Here is a 25001-nt window from a genome sequence, read left to right as displayed (position 1 = left end):
AAATATAAATATTCGATGAAAAACTTCAACTTTAAAAACGGAAATGTTTCCTTGACAACTAACTGAAATAAATAAGTTGAAGTTGAGGTACTAAAATAAATAAATACATTACAAAAATGAGCATAAATGACCGAACTATTTATAAACAAAAACTATGACATTAAAATGACAAAAGCACATATAGCAAAATTACTAAAATATAAACTAAACTTAAAACGAAAGCTAAAAAAAAAGCTAATTCAAAAAAAAATATTTAAAAAAGTGGGCACACAGATTGAAAAGACTTATATTTAGCCATTCAAAATAATAGTGCCATTCTTACTCACCACCCCAATTTCAATAAATTTTTGAAGCATTGTCGTTTCTCGTGCATCTTTGATCGCAAATCAGGTTATATGTTGTGTGAAATGTTACTTACTACAAACTATATTAGTTATAATAATATATTAGTTAATGTAGGCTATTAGATAATATAGTTATTATACTTCAGATTCAGATATTCAGTGGCAGGCATTCACATGGTGGCAAAGCAGGTGCTGTTTTAGTATTTTCTACATGCTATGAAGTCTCATATTATTTTTTGATTGACATCATTTAAACTCGTAGTTGTGTACATTAACTGGAAAACCTGCTGCAGTCTAGCCCTGATAGTGATTCATTCTAAATGGGAAGTACAGAGTCAGGTGTGTCTAACCATCGGCCTTGTCTTTGTCATGATCGCATTGTCTGCATAGTTTCTATATGCTAGATGAATGCACAAACACGGAATGAGGCTACTCATGAAAGCCTGACGCTGTTTTTCACAAAACTCAACAGAGAGAGAGAGAGGTGTACGATTTCCTGCAGACTCAGAGGACGATATCAGCTCTTAGCTGTGGTTTGCTGTTTTAATCTAAATGGATTATGTTACGCAAAGGCTTTCTTCATTTCTACGTTTCTTTGAACGTATTTTGTTCTTTATTGTGAGTTCGTGTTAACTGAAAAAAAAATTTTTACTATATGACTGTTTTGTTTTGATTTATTGCATAGTAGGTTTGTCGAATATTAATTATTGGAGCCACATTATGAAATTCAACGGATATATGAGGCTGCGTATCGGGGAGGCGGTGGATTTAAAACCAACAACTTCTTCAACTCGTCACACCCTTCAAAAGAAAATCACCCTGGATCCTTATATCGTTGTTAAAGTTGATAATCTGAAAGTTGCACAGACCGCAACAAAATCGAAGACCAACAGACCGACCTTCGATGATGAATTTCGCCCATACATCTCGGACGGCAAGGAGCTGGAACTGGCTGTGTTCCATAACACTACTATAGGCTACGACGACTTTGTCGCCAATTACAGAATCCAGCTTGATGAACTGATAACGTCGTCAAACACAAGACAGACGTTTGAAGGATGGGTGAGTTTCTACCTTGTATAACAGAATTGTGCCTTAATACACAAAGGACCAGTGGCATTGACTGCTTGCTTAGACTTAGACTAGTAAAAAGTAGGGATGGGTGGATCGATCCTCACATAAAAATATCGATTCTAAAGTGCATTTTTTAACCATTAATTTTAATTATCAAGAAATTCGGTGCATAAAATAATCTTCTACGTGGAAAAATAGACTATATTAGCGAATAAATGTGCTGGATAGAACCATTTCTCCTGCTCACCGGAACACACGCAAATGCTGAAAGACAGAATCAGTCAATCACAGGCAGCGTTCACTGCTGACGCATGGCTCACAGTGCTTGTTAAAAAAGTGCTGCGTTTCCCAAAAGCATCAGAAGCATAAGTGAATATTGAGAAACTATTACCACGTTATTACATTACATTACATAACATTGTTACTATATATAAAATTTATTCTGAAAAATGCATCACGGTTTCCACACAAATATGAAGCAGCATTAATAATAAATGTTTTTTATTAGATATTGATATTAGAATTATTACTAAAGGATCATGTGACACTGAAGACTGGAGTAATGATGCTGAAAAATCAGCTTTGATCACAGATGCATTTTAAATTACATTTGAAAATATATTAAAATAGAAAATAGTTATTTTTAATTGTTATATTTCACAATATTGCTGCTTTAACTGCTGTTACTTTTTTTCTTTTCTTCTTCAAATAAGTGCGGCATTGGTGAGCATGAGAAAAATATTACAAAATCTTACTGACCCAAAACTTTTGTGTACATGTAATATTTATTTTAAATTGGATAGTTTGTGCAAGTAAATTTATTTAAACTGGTTGTTAAAAGTTCAAATGGATTGTCTTATGCTCTGTAATTGCTGTTATTAAATCTGTCAGAAAAAAAAATAATATGCTAAAGTTTCACCTTTAGGGGTACAACAACCTGGCAGCCTTTTACAAAAATGAACCAAGGTTTTATTACAGTAACCACAGTTTACCACAGTATTTGTAGTAAAACTGCAGTAACCAGAAATTTACCATGGTAATAATAATAATAATACATTTTAGCAATGAAATTAACAATTATTAATTTACTAAACTATCCCTTTGACAGTGGCTATGTTTATGCAAGGGTTTTTTTTTTTTTTTACAATAATTATAGTTAATTATATATTGAAATGTTGTGGAACTTTTTTGTTACTTATGTGTAAACATAAATAAACATTTTAGAAAAAAAAAAATAATTAAAAAATAATTAAAAAGAAGAAGAATCAGCCTATGTTCTTGGAAACCTCCCAATTTCGCACCCTTTACTTTTGATATAAATACTTTAATGTATATTTACAGAGAAAATGCAATGAAATACAAACTAAGAAAGATGTCAAAACCATTGGCGTCTTTTTTTTTTTTTTTTTGCAGTTTTAGTCTTTCCTGTCTATAGGTATATCAGTGTTCTTGTAAAAGGGTGCTGTCGCTTTCATTTGTGCAATAACTAGGTCTTGCTCAAAACCACATGTTGCACCCTACCATGCATCACGGAAACATCCAGGGCATTGCATTATCTTGCATCTATATGCTAAATGTGGTTTGATATACTGTAGGCCTACTTGTGTTCTGCTTTTGCTTTAGTCTAAGTGCTAAAATCTGGTCAAATCAGGTCCTTGTGAAGTCTTGAAATCTGATGGTAAGGGTGTTTAAGGTTATTATGTTTCATGCTAAAGCATGTTTAAAAATTACACATGAATATGATAGCATTATTTGTAGTATTTGCTTTAGGCCTCATTTGGATGGTATTCGAGTTTTAGAATATTCCTCATGGTCACAGTTTCCTGCCCTAACAAGCACAACATTATAGCTTACAGAAATTGCGCTGGTTATTTTACAGATGTGGTTCTTGCACTCTTTTTGTGGGAGATGTGCTTGCAAACTCACGTACCACCAATGCAGACATGCTGCTTAATCAAACTAGTTGGATTCCTCTCTGCCCCTTAGAACCCCTCCTGTGTTTTACCTCTTAAAATACCTTGCAATGGTGATCAGCAGAACTTAAATGGAAATTTTGTAATGACATCCACTTGGTAGTGTGATCTGAAGTGTAATTTTAAAGCCAGCTGCCAAACATATCTGCTATCTTGTGTGTTAAACCTCTGCTTCGACTTCACAGCTGAGAGTTACTCAAGGAAATGGTTATCTTTGCATCTCTCACGTACGGTTTACTGGCAACCTATTTATTGTGTGTTTTCTGTAATAAAAAAAAATAAAAAAATATGTGTCCTATCAGATGCTTGGTTAGTCTTTTTAAATTTTCTGCTGTTTAAATACTATTCAAGTGGTTGGTTCAATACTTAAACCTTCCAGTCCCTTAAGCACTTGTTGTGTTTGGAGGTGCGTGCTGTGAACTTGACTCCCTGAACCAGCTTGTCCTGCTTTCCTTGTCTTGCCTCGTGTTACAGGAATTCCTCCCACATGGCAGGGCAAGCTAAATGATAATATGAATGAATGAATGACTTAGATAGCAAAATAGAATGACTATGACTGTGATAGAAGGTCAGTGTGACTAGCTAGAGATACGACTCTGATAATATACTGCAGTTTAATTGTTGTATTATACAGTGTTGTTGTAATTTATTATGCAATAAATCAAACAAACTTTTACCGCTAAGTGGTAACCACATCACACAGTGTAAAGAGTCCACTGAAAGCGAGCGTAGTGAGACCCCAAGTGCAGTTTATTTTCAAGGTGCAATCCAGACTAGACTCACCAACAGCAGGTACATACGTTAATACATGACAAGGCACAATGGCAAAAACATGACTACTTATAACAAACAATACAGGTCACATGACAAGAACAAACCAATGGAAAACAAGACACATGACTAAAGCAACCAAAGAGCAAACAGAACTGATAAATCACGACAAGATAATAACCAATGAGAACATGACACGTACACAAGGCAGAGATACATGAGGGCAAGGGAAGCATGACACAAACAGCATAAATCAAACTACAAAATAAAAGACATGAAAACAATGTACAAGAAACGAAACCCAAAACAGACCTTACATTATCCACCCTCTAAGGGCAGCTCCTGACGACCAAACAAACAAAACACAAGAAATTCAGGAGGGTGGTGGAGTGGAGGCGGAACAGGGGGAGGGATGGAGGGCCAGACCCATGAAAAGGAACAGGACCTGGACTCAATCGCAATCCCTGACCTAGAACCAGTAGCAGATCAGGATCTTGAGGCAATGACAGACAATGGAGCAGAGGGGGACCTAGGCCGTGGAGCAGTGACAGACAATGGAACAGAGGGAGACCTGGGAGGCTAGCGGGGTGGCTAGCAGATCCCGCAGCAGCATGGAGCTATGGTGGAGCAGGCCTAGCGGGGTGGCTAGGCGGTGCCCGCAGAGCAGGACAGCCATGGAGTTCAGAGCCATGGACAGACCACTTGGTCCATGACAGGACAGACAGTGAGTTTGTGCATGGCCTCCTTGGCTGTGGCAGGACAGGCAGAGAGTTCGTGGACGGCCTCCTTGGCCGTGACAGGACAGGCAGAGAGTTCGTGGACGGCCTCCTTGGTCGTGGCAGAACAGGCAGAGAGAGGTTCTCGGGAGGTTCTGCAGTGGAAGCCACCAGCTCTGGAGGTTCTGTAATGGACGCCGCCACCTTTGGAGGCACTGGAGTGGATTCACTGTCAGGAGAGGCCTCAGGAGCAGACTCTTGGACAGGAAAGGTCTCTGGAGCGCAGTGTGCAGCCCACACACTCAAAATGGCAACTGCCATAACAGGAAGCACTGAGGTCAGGGGAATAATCTCTGTGACAGCCAGTGCTGAGGCCCTGGGGATGCCAGCTGCTCGCACTGACATCAATGGTGGGTCCATCATACTGGCAATCAGTCCTGGCCCAAGCTCCGCATCTGTGGAGGACTCAAGCATGGCGGCCATCTTGGCCGGGGACTAAGGCGTGGCGGCCATCTTGTGTGAAGGCTCTGGCTTGACAGGCATGACGTAAGCAGGTTCAGAAATGTCGGCCATGTCGTGACGAGGCTCTGGAATGGCGGCCATGTCGTGACGAGGCTCTTGTGTGACCGACATGATGTGAGCAGGCTCTGGCTTGGCAGACGTGACATGAAGAGGACTTGGCTTGGCATGCATGACATGAACAGACACTGGCTTGGCAGGCGTGACGTGAGCAAACCCTGGGGTAGCAGACATGATATTAGCGGACTCTGGTTTGGCAGACATGTAATCAGGCTTTGACTTGGTAGACATGATAGGAGTAAACTGTGACTTAACTGGCATGTGGTGAGCAGGTCCTGGAGTAGCAGGCATGATGTTAGCAGGCTTTGGCGTAGTAGACATGACGTCAGCAGGCTCTGGCCTGGCAGGCATGACGTAAGCCACTCCCGATATGATGGTTGAGGTGTGAAGATGATCTGGTTTGGTGGATACTGTAGAATAGTGGCATTCCTCATCTGCGATCCCCACAGTAAAATCAGAGCCACTCATCCTCAAAGCAAAGTTAATGTAATGTTCAATAGTCCAGTGAGGGCTCTGACGTGGCATTAAACATGAAATTTCTCAAGTTAATCCATACCGAAAAATATCCTTGAGGGCAATGCCATTAAAGTCTACCTGGTAGCACAGGTCACAAAATTCCTGAACATAATCCTCTATTGCCCGATGGCCTTGACGTAACTGCAGAAGTGCAACTGCTGGGTTCATTCTTTAGGTTGTGTATTCTGTAACGAGTCCACTGAAGGCGAGTGTAGTGAGAACCCAAGTGCAGTTTATTTACAAGGTGATAATCCAAACATCCAAACAATAAACAAAGACTTGACTTGAACAGACTTGAACAAACGTGAACTGACTTGACTCGACTTGACTTGAACAAACGTGAACAGACTTGAATTGACTCGACTTGACTTGAACAAACGTGAACAGACTTGAACAAACGTGAACAGACTTGACTTGACTTGAACAGACTTGAACAAACGTGAACAGACTTAAACAACATGAACAGACTTGACTTGACTTGACTTGACTTGACTTGACTTGACTTGACTTGACTTGACTTGACTTGACTTGACTTGACTTGACTTGACTTGACTTGACTCACCGACAGCAGATTACAACATTAATACACGACCGTGAACAAGGCAATGACATGGCTACTTATAACAGACAATGATGGACACATGACATGAACAAACCAATGGGGAACAAGACACATGACTAAGACAACCAGTCAGAACATGACACAATGAACAAGAGGAACCAATAGCATGAAGAGGGCAAGGGAAGCATGACACTAACAGCATGAAACAAACTACAAAATAAAAGACATGAAAACAATGAACAAGAAACAAAACCCAAAACAGACCTTACACACAGTAGCCTCATCCTTCACCCTAAAATGTTTTGGAAATGTTTTGTTTAGTTTTTGCAGGAGATAAATATGTCCTCCATGTATCAGGCCTGCTAAATATTGGACACAAATGTTAGGAAGCTTTTGTTTAAAGTGATATTTTATCATATTGTCAGCACTTACAGTAGTGTTTAGTGAGCTTTTAGCTATTCTTATCTCACTGAGTATTTCCTCTTCCAGGTGAATCTGGAACCAGAGGGAAGTGTCTATATCACCATCTCTCTCACAGGCTCCTTTACAGATGGTCAGATGTTTTCGATATCTAGTTATTATAACTTTATTTTAAGTATTATTATATAAAAATCAATTGTTATGTATAATTAGTTATTTATAATTGTATAATTATGCTGATTGTGTGTTTGTGAAGATTTACTAATTATTATTTAGAACATTTACAGTAGACAGTTAAGCTATAAATGAAAATTGGTGTGTCATGATAGAATAGAATGATGATAGAAATGTTTTGTTTACAATCCTTTGTCTGAAGATTTTGTTGTATTTTTGTCTTTCAACATAATATACAAGCTCTCTCTGTTTTTTGTTTTTTTTTAATTATAAGGATCATAACAATTAAACAAGTACTTACCCACAACACTTTAACTTTATGCTTAATTTTGTCAGCAATTTAATTGTGCTTACTGAGTGTTGCCATCAAATACAGATGAAGCTGTGAATGGAATGAAGCTGAGACACCATAAAACGTTTACTAGAGAAAGGCAAAAAGCTTTGAAGAAAAGAAAGGTCCATCAAGTGTGTGGACATAAGTTTATGGCAACCTTCCTTCCCCAGCCTACTTTTTGCTGCCATTGCAAAAACTTCATCTGGTGAGACTTGCACAGAAATAATGCACACCTTCATGCACAAAACAATCAACAAATCAGACCCACTTAATATATGTTATGCCAAGTGGTTATAAATATATAATCTTTCCCCAGGGGTGTTTTCGGAAAGCAAGGTTATCAGTGTCAAGGTTAGTATGTTTACTAAATTAGTCTAATGATAATCTTCCCATATGCTTTCACATACTGCATGCACAAGGATTAATAACATTCACTTTTATGCCTCATTATTCTAGTGTGTGCATGTGTGGTTCATAAGAGGTGTCATGATTTGGTTGTCACTGAATGTACACGTATGAAGAAAGATTCAAATGAGGTAAGAGTCTGTGCATGTAAATACATATGTGATGACCAGAGTTGGGTATAACACGTTACACAGTTACTGTAATCTAATTACTTTTACTGGTAATGCAGTAAAGTAATAGGCTACGTTACATTTTAAATTTATGTAACTTGATTACAGTTGCTAATGTCAATAATATCATGTTACTAAAGTTACAAATGCAGTGTTAAAAAATATGAAGTAAAAATCATGTTTTGCGCGCCAGTATGCCATTTAATAAATCACTGGAGAATGCCAGGTAAAATGTAGAAGAGTCCTACAACACTTAGATGCAATGAAATGTTGCTTATCATATTTCAAAATGTTGCACTTGACATATTTTAGCATTTTAGTTTGGGAAAATTTCAACAAGTGAGTGTGTACAAGTTTATGTCACAGTAACACTAATATAAGTAAAAAATAAATAAAAAAATACAAAAAATAAAATAAATAAATAATTAAATAAATAAATTACTCGTCAGAATGAGATCATCCACTCGATTAAGCTGCACCGGTTTTATGCCCAATTCTGACCCCCTGCTAGATTATTAACCTCCAGTACTGGTAGGTTTAGGAGTAGGTTTGGGGGAGGGGTTAGGATTAGGGGAGGGGTTAGGATTAGGGGTGGGGTTAGGATTAGGCAATCAAGTAGCGATTTGAACGAGGGGGCTAATAATTTGGCAGTGGGTCAAAATTGGGCACAACACCTGTATCACAATTCAAGGCTTATTCCTCACAGTGGTCTTCCAAAAACAAAAAGTAGCCGAGAAGAACTTGAATCCGTCTTTGTTTACAGAGGTGATGACAATTCGTGTGGATGATTATCTTATAGCGCACGATGTGCGTGGCCATGAGCACATTATAGGTGAGCTCAGATGGGAAAGACGGGGAATCCGTTTCATACGGATTATTTTATCAGAGAATATTTGTTTTCGACGTGACTTTCTTCAGTTAATAATATACACTTCTAGCTTTCTTTAGATATACTGTATTTCTCATGTAATTTTCGTTCATTCTAGTGACTCATTTCAGGAAGATATTCACGGAGACTGAGAATGCAGAAAGCGCACCCTATTTGTTTTCTTTATTTAAAAAAAATGTTTTGCTGATATTGGGAGTGTAAACAAATAATACTTATGAAAGTAACTTGAAAGTAAAGTAATTAGTAATCTGATTACTTTTTAAATGCAGTAATCTGTAATGCAATCAAATTACAATTTTAAAGAAGTAATTAGTAATTTGTAGTGGATTACTTTACTTTACTAACTTACCCAACACTTGTGATGACAAAATTGTGCCTTGTGGAAAAATTTCCCACATACATATTATTTTGTGTACAGGGCCAAAGACAGGGCTTTGGCATCAACGTTCCCCACCAGTTTAGAGAACACACCTACAAAGTTCCCACATACTGTAACCACTGCGGCTCTTTACTTTATGGCCTGATGAAACAGGGTATCCAATGCAAGAGTAGGCACATATTTACTAGACTTGAAATACATTGTAATACATTAGATGCAAGATTGCTGTTGTCATCTTTGTGGCATGGATTTATCCAGGTTGCAAGATGAACATTCACAAACGCTGTGAAGCGAATGTGGCACTTAACTGCGGGGTGAACAGTGCTGAGTTGGCCAGCAAATTGTCAGAGATTGGAATGCTCAACACGCTTTCCAAACAAAAGTCTCAGGTAATGTCATAAGAACGGTCTAGAAAAAACTCTCTTTTATCAGGGAATGTTTGGTTTTGTTAAATGTTTATTGTTATTTTGTGAGATATTTCTCCACATTTGCGTTTGGTTAAATATTGGTGTATTTTTTCAGAGTTCTCTGCACATGACAGGAATGGGATTTCAGAACTCAATTAAAAGCGTACAGACAACCTTTGAGGAGCCAGTGGAAGAGACTGTTAAAGTTGTTCTGGAAGACTTCAGTTTTTTGCAGGTGTTGGGAAAAGGCAGCTTTGGCAAGGTGAGAGACATCACACACACACACACACACACACACACACACACACACACACACACACACACACACATGCATTCAGTGTGAGGCTCACACAATTGCCACTGTTCTCACACTCTCATGCCACACAACCATTATCTCATGCGAAAAGCACCCTCAAACGAAAGCAAGAGCAATTCACTTAAATCTGTGATAATGGGATATTAGCAGATTTGGCAACCTCTCCAGTGCATTTTTGTTTTGAGCTCTGGACAGCATCAAAAATTTCTACTTAGAACGTGTTTTGTAGTGTTGAGCAATGCAGCCAATCACAGATATATCTGTAGATTTTTTTAAACACCTCTGATTGGCCATTGTGTTCATGCTATTCAAAAATCACCCACAGCTCAGAATTCTGGATTTTTTTAAGAATCCGGAGTTCTGCATGCTCGTAAGTCCTCTCATTGTAACAAAGTTTATACACAATGTAAATTCGAGACTCATTGTGCAGTGTAGAGAGCTTCATTGATTATAACAGAATGTTGTAAGATCGGGATGAACTGAAGTGAGTGTCAGTTTTTTAGTGATTATAAAGAAAGCGCTCTTTGCGTACTTTAGGCTACACATAATTCATTCAGAATTTTTGAGCTGCTAAGAGGACCAATGGCCACATACACAGTACACACAGCAAAGTTTTAGGAGTGACATCTAATTCCCTCATCCCTCTTATCGAAATCGCAATAATTAACATAGTGATAACCATAGCAAAGGATAGGAGAAAAATAGATGAGCATTAAGCAATGTAAATGCAGACCAGATTAATTAAAAAAAAAAAAAGTACATTTTTGTATCAAAATATTTTTTGAAATGCAGTTGCAGTTATTTGTAAATGCAATTACTTGTAAATCTTGCAAGTTGCTCACTGTACATTACTATTCTTGTTTTGGTGAAATGTTATTTGTTTTGAAGCACTGCAACAGTTATTTTACATAATTTTATGATAAAAGCACAGTACCAGTCGTCATGAGGTTAATTACCAGGTATGTCTAGTTTTCAGACAAGACTTAAGATTTTTTTTGTTTTTGTTTGTTTCATTTAAAACAAACCCAACCAAACCCCCCACCAGACCCTCCGCTCTTACACCAAGTTGAACTCAAAAGTTGGCAGCCCTGCACACTGATATCACTTATGCAGCAATACTTCATTATATTTACTGCATTTGATCATTACCAAGTCTCACTATGTTTAAAAAATGTCAATTCCAATAGCAGTTCATCCATACACTCTTAAAAAATATATATATTTATTGGCATCTATGGTAAAGAACCATGAACCTTTTCATTACACTAAAGGTTCTTTAGTGGAAAAGGTTCTTCAGATTTTTAAAATGTTCTTCACACTAAAAAGAAAATAGTTCTGTGGCATCGCTGCAAACTCCCCTATTGAAACCTATCTTTTTAAAAGTGTACTTGTAAACCCGACATGCACTTTCAACCCACCAAAGTCTATAATTGTATATGTATGTATTTAGGTGATGTTGGCTCGTCTAAAAAGTGACCACAGGGTGTTTGCTGTAAAAATGCTGAAAAAGGATGTCATACTGCAAGATGATGATGTGGAAGCCACCATGATTGAGATGAGAGTGCTGACTCTGGCCCACCAGCATCCATTTCTTACACAGCTCTACTACTGCTTTCAGACTGCGGTAAGAGTCCACAAATAGTTTCAAGGTGCTAAATAGCATTTCATATGATGTATAGAGGTAAATAATTTTCTATATTGATTGCTTTTTTTTTTTTTTTTTTTTTTTTTAATTTTCAGGTGTTTTACCCAAATTTTGAAATACACATTGCATTGTGTTGTGTTGTAGGGTTAAATGTAATTTAACTGATAATGTCCTTGCAGAAAATTACACCAGATTGTTTCAGATTTACTTTTTTTTCCTAAAGGGCACTTTGAATTCAGTGTGATTCCTCAAACAGCCTTTGGCTGAAACAGCCAGAGCAAATGCCGATCATAGTAATCCGGTCAGGGGTGAATTTAATGCAGTGTTTACATGTTATCAGGTGGATAATCTGTAATGTGAGCCCAGAAGAAATCATGCTAGACGTAGCAGTAGAGACTGATTTCTTTGACCCTGATTTCCATATTGACTGACAAACCGGGAAAAAAAGTTTTGTTGAATGTAGACGCAACCAGGAAACATAATTTAATTTGACAAAATTTTATCTTCAGTCTGCTGAAACAGACTGCATTTTTCATTAAAATGTTACTTGGGTGTAAAAATCTGACAGCTAAATAGAGGTTCAGTTACAAAAATGTTACAGAAAATTAGATGCTACTTATTCATTAATATATAGTAGAATAATAATAATCATATGGTTTAATAAGGTTACTGCTCTTTCTGGGAGCGTAATTTAAAATTAGAATCCCCTAGAATCCGATCTTTTAAAAATCATCTAAATGAGTGATGACTATTGTAATACCAAATGTAAACAGTAGATGGAGCCACTTGTTTAGAATAACATGTGCGGAACACTAACCACTTCCTGCTGAGAAAAAGTATGGTCTCCAGGGCGGCTCAATGAAAGTGTGTGGGGGGAAGGTTAAAAGGAAGTGATGCAAGATTTTTGTTGACTTAAACTTTTTACATCTCCTGACCACAAACACTACAACACTACCCATCTCTCTCTCTCTCTCTCCCTCCCATCAATCACTCACCCAAATTTCTCCTCCACACTATCACACACTAACACAAACACTATATTTTCAGGAAAAGTAAATAAATAAATCTTGTATTTGGTTTACGGGACTTTCCAAAGGCATAATGTTTTTTTATACTGTACAAACTGTATTTTCTTTCCCATAAACCTAACCCTACACCTAAACCTACCCTTCGAACAAAACTCTCTGCGTTTTTAGATGTAAAAAACAAACAAAACAAAACAAAAACCTGGTGTCCTCATAAACCATGTTAACATTGTAATACCTGTGTCATTATACACATTTGTGTCCTCATTAACCATATTATTCACCTGTACACACCCACAGGGAAATTAATTTAGCACGGACATATTGAATTGATTAAAAGTGATTAAATAAATAAAATAAATAAAATAAAAATTATGTTTTAAATAAATGTTGTTGTTTTTTTCTATTAAAAATAATTCAGGGTTTCAAAATTGCTAATAAAACAAAAAACAAAACAAAACAAAAAATGTAATGAAAAGTAATGAGCTGCTGAAAATTCAGTTATGCCAACACACCTTAACACATCTTAAAATATATTAAAAAACAAAATACTTTTTTCGAAAACAAAATCTCACAGACCCCAAACTTTTGAAAGGTAGTGTATTTTAAATCAAAAAGATATAATTTAATAGATACATATGTAATACAGGTGCATCTCAATAAATTAGAATATCATGGAAAAGTTCATTTATTTCAGTAATTCAACTCAAATTGTGAAACTTGTGTATTAAATTCAGTGCACACAGACTGAAGTAGTTTAAGTCTTTGGTTCTTTTAATTGTGATGATTTTGGCTCACATTTAACAAAAACCCACAGAATCAACAAATTAAAATATGGTGACATGCCAATCAGCTAATCAACTAAAAACACCTGCAAAGGTTTGCTGAGCCTTCAAAATGGTCTCTCAGTTTGGTTCACTAGGCTACACAATCATGGGGAGGACTGCTGATCTGACAGTTGTCCAGAAGACAATCACTGACACCCTTCACAAGAAGTGTAAGCCACAAACATTCATTGCCAAAGAAGCTGGCTGTTCACAGAGTGCTGTATCCAAGCATGTTAACAGAAAGTTGAGTGGAAGGAAAAAGTGTGAAAGAAAAAGATGCACAACCAACCGAGAGAACCGCAGCCTTTTGAGGATTGTCAAGCAAAATCGATTCAAGTATTTAAGAGAACTTCACAAGGAATGGACTGAGGCTGGGGTCAAGGCATCAAGAGCCACCACACACAGACGTGTCAAGGAATTTGGCTACAGTTGTCGTATTCCTCTTGTTAAGCCACTGCTGAACCACAGACAGCGTCAGAGGTATCTTACCTGGGCTAAGGAGAAAAAGAACTGGACTGTTGCCCAGTGGTCCAAAGTCCTCTTTTCAGATGAGAGCAAGTTTTGTATTTAATTTGGAAACCAAAGTCCTAGAGTCTGGAGGATGGGTGGAGAAGCTCATAGCCCAAGTTGCTTGAAGTCCAGTGTTAAGTTTCCACAGTCTGTGATGATTTGGGGTGGAATGTCATCTGCTGGTGCTGGTCCATTGTGTTTTTTGAAAACCAAAGTCACTGCACCCGTTTACCAATAAATCTTGGAGCACTTCATGCTTCCTTCTGCTGACCAGCTTTTTGAAGATACTGATTTCATTTTCCAGCAGGATTTGGCACCTGCCCACACTGCCAAAAGCACCAAAAGTTGGTTAAATGACCTTAGTGTTGGTGTGCCTGACTGGCCAGCAAACTCATCAGACCTGAACCTCACAGAGAATCTATTGGGTATTGTCAAGAGGAAAATGAGAAACAAGAGACCAAAAAATGCAGATGAGCTGAAGGCCACTGTCAAAGAAACCTGGGCTTCCATACCACCTCAGCAGTGCCACAAACTGATCACCTCCATGCCACGTCGAATTAAGGCAGTAGTTAAAGCAAAAGGAGCCCCTACCAAGTATTGAGTACATGTACAGTAAATGAACATACTTTCCAGAAGGCCAACAACTCACTAAAAAATTTTTTTACATTTTTTTTTTTATTGGTCTTATGAAGTATTCTAATTTGTTGAGATTGGTGAATTGGTGGGTTTTTGTTAAATGTGAGCCAAAATCATCACAGTTAAAAGAAACAAAGACTTAAACTACTTCAGTCTGTGTGCATTGAATTTATTTAATACACGAGTTTCACAATTTGAGTTGAATTACTGAAATAAATTAAATAAATAAAACTTTTCCACGACATTCTAATTTATTGAGATGCACCTGTATATATATATATATACAGTATATAGATATATAATTTATATTATTTTGTATATATTTGTACATTAATAGCATCACTGTGGTTTAGTAAACAAGTTCAGAGGCTGTAGTTGTTATAGGTTTAATAATGTTGGAAGAAGTAAAAGAATATATTCCCTCATATTTGACTCCTTTATACTTTTATAATACTTTTAATAATGTTTTTCCATGTTATTTTTCCATGTGTATGCTATGTGCTATTCATTTCTCAGGAGCGGTTATTCTTTGTCATGGAGTTTGTGAATGGTGGTGACCTCATGTTCCACATCCAGAAGTGCAGGCGTTTTGATGAGCCACGAGCACGGTTTTATGCAGCAGAAGTCATTTCGGCCCTTATGTTCCTTCACTCCAAAGGCATCATTTACAGGTGAGGAATACTACCTGAGCTGCTTAGGGGAAGTCGTGGCCTAATGGTTATAGAGTCGGACTCATAATCCAAAAGTTGCGAGTTTGAGTCTCAGCCGGCAGGAATTCAAAATATTAATCTGAAAAAACTGCAGATGTTCACACTCCAATGCCACTGCCCTCATTTGTTTGCTTTGACATGCATGTGTTTAGCCTGTGAAAACTTGTCTGCGCATGTCCTGACACACTTAGTCAGAATTTACAGACAGTCTCCACCCCTGGCTTAGTCTTCCTTTTCCAGGCCAGGACATTGCGCACTTCCTGGCTGTAATCACACGACCTTTGCCTACCTGACTAAACTTTCTGATCACCCCAAATATAAACACATCTGACAAACTGCTTTCGCATTTAAATGACGTTTGCGGTATTTACGAGCTTCCCTCCGGGAACTTTTTGGGAATGCCTGCAAACTCTGCTTGACCCCTTGTCGTCTTTACAATGATATCGCTCTCTCTCTCGCCTTTCCTTTTGATTTTATTGGGCTTTAAAGCTAATTATTTTGGGGTAATTATATAACGCTTCTGTAAAGTGAAACTTATGGGGAGAATGATAAAGAGTCCTGGGGAAGATGACAGTATTGTAGTGTAAGAGGATTGTGGGTACATTTTAAGTGAGGCTGCTGTCATGGCCCTGGCCAGCATGCAATGGATCTATTATTACATAAGCTGTTTACTTAAGGCAAACAGAGAGCGTGAGGGAGGGAGAGAGAGAGCGGCCTGTACACTGCTCTGACTTATCACATGACTTTGTTTGTTACAAAGTGCAGTATAGTATTATATGCACAGAGATTATTCCAAATAAATATTAAAAATGATTTTCATCATGACCATTACAACAGTTCATCATGGATTTTGCAGGACCACCTGTTACTCAGCTCTTTTATATTCCAGCAGTACAATGATTCGTTGACCTCTGAGTCATCAGGCTTTACCTTACTTACCCTCAATCCTATATTAGACGCTGCTGTAATGCCGTGTAATCTGGCCCTGCTATAATCTGAGGCCTGGACTACACCGGGTTCATTCAAAATGATCGGACAGTGCATGACGGAAATTAGGAGTCCATTAAAGACTTTAGCGTTTTAGTCTCATTTCAGCAGGTTCTACCCAGAGGCTTGGAGAAACTGCAAATCCAGGGTGTTTATTGACCTCTCAAACTGTTCCACTTTTGCTAAATTACAGTTGGTTTCCAAAAGGGCATCAGAAATGAAGCTCTTTCTATTGTTGTTTTCATTTCACACAAAAAATGTATGAACATTTACTCACCCTCATGCCATCCAAGATGTAGATGAGTTTGTTTCTTCATCGCAACAGATTTAGGGAAATTTAGCATTACATCACTTGCTCACCAGTGGATCCTCTGCAGTGAATAGGTGCCATGAATGAGAGTCCAAATAGTTGATAAAAATATACCAATAATGACTTCAGTCCATCAATTAACATCTTGCGAAGTAAAAAAGCTATATGTTTATAATAAACAAATCCATTTTGAGGGTCCTCTCTCCATAACATTGCATTCTCCAGTAAAAACAAAAAAGTAATCTCATTTGAATCAGGAGAGAAATATGCACAGATCAAGCACTACTTCTAAACAAAAACAGCCCAAAATATTTCTGAACAAATATATTAGTGGATTTTTATGTGAGGGGACAACAGGTGATGGACTTTTTCATTGGAGGAAGTGTTATTATGAATTTTGGGCTTGTTTTTGAGCCAGACGTTTAATGATAGGCTAAAGTCATGTGGATTACTTGTGGATTATTTTGATGTTTTTATCAGCTGTTTGGACTCTCATTCTGACGGCACCCATTCACTGCAGAGGATTCAGCATGTGATGTAAAGCTAAATTTCTCCAAATCTGTTCCGATGAAAAAACAAACTCATCTAATTCTTAGATGGACTGAGGGTGAGTAAATCATAAGCAAATTTAAATTTTTTGGTGAACTATGCCTAATTGATAAACCATTATTTATCAGAATAGTTGGTGCTTGAAGACTTTTGTTGCAACATTGCAAGACAGAGAAGAGGTTGTTTTACTTGGAGAAGAAAGTAGGCTAGACGGCTGGACAGAAGATAGACTTGTCCATTTTTACAGAGCCTGAAATATTTCTGCCAGTTCTTCAGCTGCAGATTTGGCCTGTGGCTGATGGCTAGGCTGGTGAGTCTGCCACGGTGTTATTTTTGCCAGTGCCAATTCTCCGACACTGCGAACGAGAGACTCTGCATGTCTCTCCTCTTGTTCATTAGTCATGAAGTACAGGAAGTTAAGAGATCTTTTTGGTTTTCTTGTCTTTCTCCCTCTTTTCCATTTGTAACCATTACTTGATTCATGAAACAAGAATAACCTTTGTATAAATTGTTTGCAATGAAACAAGAAGACACAAATATTTTAAAATGTATTTTATTCCTGTGGAGGCAAAGAATTTTCCTCCTTGGGGGCTGAGCAAAATCCTAGAATCACCCCTGGTTGTAACGCCTGTCATTAAAATTATTTTTTAAAAAAATTAAAAATTTATACAAATCCTTCAGTCCTTTTATAAAATATTTTGGCTTTCTAAAGCATTTAATAATGCTTTTAACTACCAATAAGTGTATTAAGAGTATGCATTTAACATGTTTAAATCAATTCTGCGGAATTAGACAGATTAAGTAAAGAAAATCCAGATGATTTCTTTAATTAGTCAAGTAAAAAAGTAATGATATTTATGTATTATAAAAAATTTTATATTTGTGAAAAAAACATAAAATAACATAATAACAATAATATATCTAAAAACCTTTTTGAGAATAAGATTTGTACATTCATGTATTCAAGGTGTAAGGAAAATGTTATTACCTTTTACTTGAAGGGTACACTTTGTGTTAATACCATTATAGTATTTTAAATTAGCTTTTATTTTTATATTGCCAGTTTAAATTTTAATTGTAGTTTAAGTTTTAGTAATTTTGTTACATGCTTTTGTATTTTAATGCTTCAACTTCAACAAATTTTATTTCAAATAGTACATTTTGTAGAATGGTACATTTTGTACCGCATGGTAATAATGTCATCCTGTTGTCTTTTTCTTTCAAAGGGACCTTAAACTGGACAATATTCTCCTGGACAGAGATGGCCACTGCAAACTGGCAGATTTTGGCATGTGCAAAGAGGATATACATGATGGAAAACTCACTAGTACCTTCTGTGGGACTCCAGATTATATTGCACCTGAGGTGAGCATCACTAAAATAAGCTTTAAAAGAAGATGGTTTGTGTGTGTGTTTTCTTCCTGTATAGATGGTTTATACTGTGTCTCTTTCAGATTATCCTAGAGGAGCTGTATGGTGTATCAGTGGACTGGTGGGCTCTGGGTGTGCTGCTTTATGAGATGCTGTCAGGTCATGCTCCATTTGAAGCTGAGACTGAGGACGAGCTGTTTGAGTGCATCCTCAAAGATGAGGTCATTTATTCATCCTGGCTCAGCAATGAGGCAGAGGACATCATTAGAGGAGTGAGTCTAGATCTTCAGTAAAGAAATCAGAATGATTAAACAGTAGTTTACATGTGCTTTAATAGTTTAATTTCAGTCAGACTAAAACAGTCTGTCTCTATAAATGGTCTTAAAATTGCCCCAGTTTGGTTTTTGTGAAGTCAGACTTAAATAAAATGACTGTGACTCAGCATTCATTCATTCAGCATGATTACACATTAATATGACTACAGTTGGCCAATTGGCCAGTGGCTGAAAGACAAAGGTATTTAATCAATCATCTGTTTAACTTCAAATATTTAATTATATATATATATATATATATATATATATATATATATATATATATATTTTATGACTACATGTCACACAAATATATATATATATATTCTACATTCTGTCTCCACTGAAATAAAATAATCTCCTTGTTTATGACTACATGTCACACAACTATGTGTGGAACTGTAAGGACCAGAACTGTTTGGCAATTATGCTAATTAAAACCAGAGCAATGAATTCTGTAGCTTAATTACACAAAAAAGCCTTGTAGCTCGATTATAACTTCAGATGTAAATGCACTCACAGACACCACCTGAATGAAATCCATTGTTTTGCACAACAATTTGTCTGACTTTTACCCGACAAATTTCTTTACTTTTACTCTAAGGACACAACCCCAGTTTATTGACTCAGGCGGCTATGTTGGGAAATCTGTGACTTTCCTGGCAGTGACGTCTCATTAAACAACTCTCTTCCTCTTCTGTTATTATCACTCATTGCCAAAACATTTATATCAAAACTTCTCAAAGCCTTCATGCCGAAACAAGACTCCGTACTGGTCTTCTGCAAGATCTGATTCCTTTTCTCGCCAGAAAAAACAAAACAAACAAACCTTAAAACTGGCTTCATTTAAGAGCTCCAAGTGAACATGTTTCTTGGTTAATGCAGCTGAGAGGCTGTTCTGAGGGTTTTGGCCAGCTGTTCATATGTAAGCACCAGTAAACATGAGGCTAATATGCTGCGGAAAACATAGTCTATGGGCAGACCTGCCATTGTTGCTGTTTCATCCCTCAAAAGACCCAAGATGTCAGAATCACAGACCGTCCCTGTCCTCTGTGTCTCATTATATAAGCTCCATTGTGCCCCATGAAGGGTTAAAGAGCTGTGTCATGGTAAAAGGATTAACATCATGTGACTGAGCGGAGGTCTTCTCGCATTAGTGGAGTAAAATCCCTAATAACTCTGTCTCCATTCCAAGGGCTTAAGTCAGTGATCTGTGCAGCATTGTGGGCAGTAAACTTTCTAAACCGGTATGACAAAGACCATTGTGGAAATGCAAAATAATGCAGTGATTCTTCATAAAAATGTCACTTCTAGTCAATCTGTATGAGACAAAGTTGCCCCCAAAAATATTTGGACTATTCGGTTTTAAATAGAGTCATGTTCTTTCATTTAAAAATGCCACAACCAAGTGGCATTTATGTGAAAGACCACATAAGTGCACTTTAAGTGCTGTGTTCGAAAGTTAAATGATGAAGATTTCTGTTTGCTCTCTACACAGTTACTCACCAGAGACCCAGCTTGTCGGTTGGGCTGCATGGATAGAGATGGAGGAGAGGGGGCCATCACTGCACACTCATTCTTCACAGGACTGGACTGGGAGAAGCTGAACAGACGAGAGATCACACCACCTTTCATACCTCGAATAGTAAGCCCACATCACCACTTCTGGTTTAAGCTGCATGTATTGTCAATAGACACTAACAGATATAGCCTTTAATGACTGATACTTATACATATTTTCTTTATATTGAATATTCAGAACCTATTTTTAATCACAGGTTTCTTTAAATTATTTTAATTTATTTTATAAAATAATGTATTATCATTGAACTATTATAGTTACACATAGTATAAATTAGAACTAGTTTAATAATAATAATAATAATATAACTATTGTTATTATTTCCTAGATTATCTTTTATTACTATTACTTTGAAATACTGTTGTTGAATTTCTATTCTGTATAGATTCTTTATTTATCAGTAGACTTGACATGAAAGAACCGGTAACATATGAATATTGGTGATAAATACCATTTTTGTTTTGCTTTGTAGGATTCTATTGAGGATGTGCACAATTTTGACCCTGACTTCACTCAAGAGGAGCCCTGTCTTACACCCATTGAGGACAGTATTTTCCATATCCACCAGGACGATTTTAAAAACTTCACCTACACAGCTCCAGAGCTGCGACTGCAATAACATCAACTGTGGTTTATTTATTTTTCATACATAGATTATATGTTACTTTCCCTAAATAACTCCTTCTAGCAAACTTCTTGTGATACATTCTGTTGACCAACTGTTGACAAGTCTGTCAAGAATATGGACATGTTTCAGACTAGAAGAAGAATACTCCAATACTCCACAGATCCATCCAGACTAAAGGATTATTCATAAACTGATGCTTTTTTCAATGTTTTTATCGGCATAAATGTACAAAGTCTATCTTGCATTGTATTACTAGCATGATAATGTGCATATTCATGTTGCCAAGTGCTTTGCCTTTTAACTTTATGGTAAGCTTGGGAACAAATTCACAGCAAGTAGCTTACGTTGAGCAGTTACAGTATACTGTAAGTCAGTATAATGAGTTGTTAAGTTATGTGACGTGTTGTTAAGTAATTCCAAATCTAAAGTCTATATGATGAACTTGGAAAATCCTTTTGTAACAGGCAATAAGAGACTAATTTAGTTGACCTAAAGCACATGTGACAACACATATCACCTTTCCAGTTCATTGAATAATGAATCAGGGGCGCTGAGGTGTGAGATAGAAACATGAAACTGTCATGAGAAAAAAAAAAACAACAAAAAAAAAAAACAACATATGCTTTACACCTCAAAGACCAAACAGGGCTCTGGTCATGTCACATTTCTCTGTAGACATGGAAATCAACCATGAATAATTTATTACCCTTGATTCATTTGTTGTTCTCACAAGCGTATCCTGTATTTGAAGCAGATTTTATACACTGATAATATACCATATACTAGTGCTACACACAGTTAATGGGTTAAGATGCTTTTATGAGCATAAAATATTTCACTTCAGGTCAGTTCAACGCTGCCAACTCACTTCTGTTTCATTAAGTAGTTTATACAACGGCACTTAAGACCCCATTTTTTGGGGGGGAATTTGGTTGTAGTGATTATTGTTTTCTATTCAAGCATTCTCTTGTCTGAAATGTGACATTAGCCAAAAAGGGTTTTTACGTACTTGGCACAAACCAGTTGTAACTGGAAACTCGGTAGCTGACACATTTTTCTTTGGCATTTTACTGGCAGACAATAGTAGTGATAGTGAGGTAAATAATGACTAACCCGTTTTAGAAATAGTGAAGAATGGTCTGCTTATTTATTGTCAAGCTATTTATTTTGGACTATTGCGGGTTTAATACAGGTTAGGATCAATCGACAAAATTTGTCAAATTGGATATAACTTCAGATAGAAAAGATCAGTAAGTTATTAGATTAGTAAGCTGTTGACATATTTTAACTTGGCTCCATTCACTTCTACTGTAAGTTTCTCAGTTACAATGTAAATATTTTGATATTGTTACCAGGAGCATTTTCATGCAGGTGGTATGATGAAATACACTCCAAACTGAATTCTCAGTGACGATGTGTGAAAAGTTTTGACTTGTAGTCAGGTGCTCTAGTGATTTTCCCAGTTAGGCTTGTGGTTTGAAACTGCCAAAAACCAGCCATGTCTGGTTGGGAGGTGTCTTTATGACTCAATCCATTCATTGAGTCAACACTGCTGAGAAGTTCATCGGGTTCCTCCAGTGAATATGTGCCAAAGGTATTGCATTTATTTTATGCGGTTCAGATTCAAAAATAATGGTCTTGGCAAGCAGACTAAGCGCTTACTGGAATTGAAGTGTTTCTCAGTCTCTGCTAAATCAGTTCAAAGGTTATTCTGTATACTGCAGGGTTCCAGTAGAATTTGCCTGTTCACTTTTACACAATCAGAAATAATGTTCACATGATTAACTATTAAAAACCAACATTTTTGTCCCACTGGCTTGTTGGGAACATGTGAGTTTGGAGTTGAAATTAGCAAGTCCTGCTCTGCCGGTGGTCCATGGAAAAACACTGCTGATGATGTGTGATATCAGCTGCTGACTCTTCAGTCCCAACTGGAAAAGAAATGCTTTTTGAAGATTTGCTGGATCTCAGAGATGGACATAATGTGATGATATTTTTAGAATTGGAGCAGAACAGTTCATATATGGCATTTTATCTTACATCAGTATTTCCTCAGTTTCCTTCCATGGAATTTGACTCAGACTCTGATAGTCTGTAATTTGGGTCTTGGGCTTCATGCTACAAGATGCAGCTGGGAACACAGTATTTACTGTGCAATTTTGCAGCTGATTGCTTTTGCTGTAGCATTCCCAGCAGCAACCTGTAATTCCTCTAATCTTTCCTGAATGACAGAGAGAAGACAACTGCTTATTTATAGAGCCTTAAAGCCCTTCACAACCCACTTTGACAGGTGAAAGAGTTTAACACCTGCTAAAGTATCTCCTTTACTTGAAGATTTAATCAAAGCTGTCAGGTGCTGGAAGACTGAAACTCTTTTAAAACAGCAAATGACAATCTTCAGCATCAGCAAACAGACATAAAAGCTCAAATCTTCTCTTTCATAACTGGATTAAGAACATTTATCAATCTTTACACTGTAAGATTTGTGTATGAAACTACAGAATTGTGCAAGTCTGACTGACAATAAAGACATGTTTTTGAGCTTTTGCTTGCTGCTACAGTTTCATCAGCTTAATTTTTTCATTTTTTGTTTCATGGATATTTCAGTCATATGCTTTCAACTAAATCACTTCAGTTTCATCAGTTTCAACCTTGTTGTTCATCTATGAGAGTTATCAGAATCTGCCTCCACATCAGTAGAAAACCCTTCATTTGGCCTTGGCTGCATCTGACATTTACCCCTTATGATGCTGTATCCAGTGGCACACAGTTACTTTATAAGCAACAGCTTATAGTTATTTTTATGGAATACTGGAGGAGTTTTTGACAGAATTGTGGGTTAAATATGTGCATTTACATATGTATATAAACTACTACTACTTAGAAAAAACTATTAAAGAAACCTGAATATTATTATTTAGATCTGTGATGCTGTAAGGAAATATTTATAAAGTGCAACTGAGGTTACCAGTAGTAAGAAATAGAAGACCAACGCATTTGAGGAAACTGCTGAAATTCTGCTGAACATTTCATCATCAACACCAGCTACTTCCCTATCCGACCATAAAATCGGCCAGAGTTAAGGCCCATTTACACCAAGACCAATATCTATTAGTGTAACCACATCCTGGTAACCAACCAGAACACTCTCGCAACGCCTACTAATCTGCCTGACTGAACAGCCTGTAAAAGCTTCAAATTATAAAATGAACTGTTTTTGATTTGGAGATTAGAGTTTGTCAAGCCAACATCAAAATCTGTCTCAACAAACCTTGCTTTTCTAGTTTTATTTAAGTTTACAGGCAGTTTGCATTCCCTGAACATGAAAATAGCATTTAATTATTTTATTTTTTAATTATGGCTATGAACTGTTAAAAACTGTTAAAAAAAAAAAACTTGGTTCTGTGAATATCTTTTTGAGTGCGACTGGCTGTTCAGGTGCTCTAGCTAGTTGCTGGTTCATTCTAGGGCAGGGGTCTGGCCCTCATGGTCCACTTTCCTGCAGAGTTTAGCTCTAACCCTAATCAAACACACCTGAGCATGCTAATCAATGCCAATCAATGTCTTTGGGATCATTAGAAAGTCACAGGCAGGTGACTTTGATCAGGGTTGGAGATAAACTCTGCAGTGCACTGGACCTCCAAGGCAAGATTTGAGGAAAGGGGTACAGGAAAGTGGCTCTCGAGGCCCCGAGTTGAGAACCCCTGTTATAGGGTGTTCTGGATGGTTGTTAGTAAATGCTGAGGTCTTCCTGCTTGTTCTTCTGTTTGTTTTACAAGGTGGCTGGTGTATTTTTTTGTAAAATATTTGTCTTCTATTACCTAATCATTATTATAATCTCAAAAAGTAATAATTAAAGATTAGACACCATATTTAAA

The 25001-nt window shown here is 37.0% G+C and overlaps 1 protein-coding gene across 1 annotated transcript; it reads left to right on the top strand.

Moving 5' to 3' along the window:
• Positions 1–720: 720 nt before the first annotated feature.
• LOC109101719 (protein kinase C eta type-like) lies at positions 721–23664 on the top strand. The gene is made up of 14 exons (XM_042777614.1): positions 721–1406; positions 7025–7088; positions 7506–7668; positions 7780–7814; positions 7920–7999; positions 9346–9475; positions 9565–9695; positions 9829–9975; positions 11480–11653; positions 15189–15343; positions 18455–18593; positions 18683–18871; positions 20412–20558; positions 20968–23664. Exons 1-14 carry the CDS (start codon positions 1065–1067, stop codon positions 21112–21114), a joined length of 2043 nt encoding a protein of 680 aa, XP_042633548.1. The 5' UTR covers positions 721–1064; the 3' UTR covers positions 21115–23664.
• Positions 23665–25001: the final 1337 nt, after the last annotated feature.

This window comes from Cyprinus carpio, chromosome A20 (genome assembly GCF_018340385.1).
Source record: "Cyprinus carpio isolate SPL01 chromosome A20, ASM1834038v1, whole genome shotgun sequence".
NCBI lineage: Eukaryota > Metazoa > Chordata > Actinopteri > Cypriniformes > Cyprinidae > Cyprinus > Cyprinus carpio.
The sequence above is the reverse complement of the archived record's forward strand: the minus strand, read 5'-3'. Positions and strand labels throughout refer to the sequence as shown.

Bases quoted from the DNA above. Each gene is read 5' to 3' on its own strand.
- LOC109101719 (XM_042777614.1), top strand. From the start codon at position 1,065: ATGAAATTCAACGGATATATGAGGCTGCGTATCGGGGAGGCGGTGGAT. The intron at 15,344-18,454 runs GTGAGGAATACT...TTTCTTTCAAAG, and splicing joins TCCAAAGGCATCATTTACAG to GGACCTTAAACTGGACAATA. The intron at 20,559-20,967 runs GTAAGCCCACAT...TTTGCTTTGTAG, and splicing joins CACCTTTCATACCTCGAATA to GATTCTATTGAGGATGTGCA.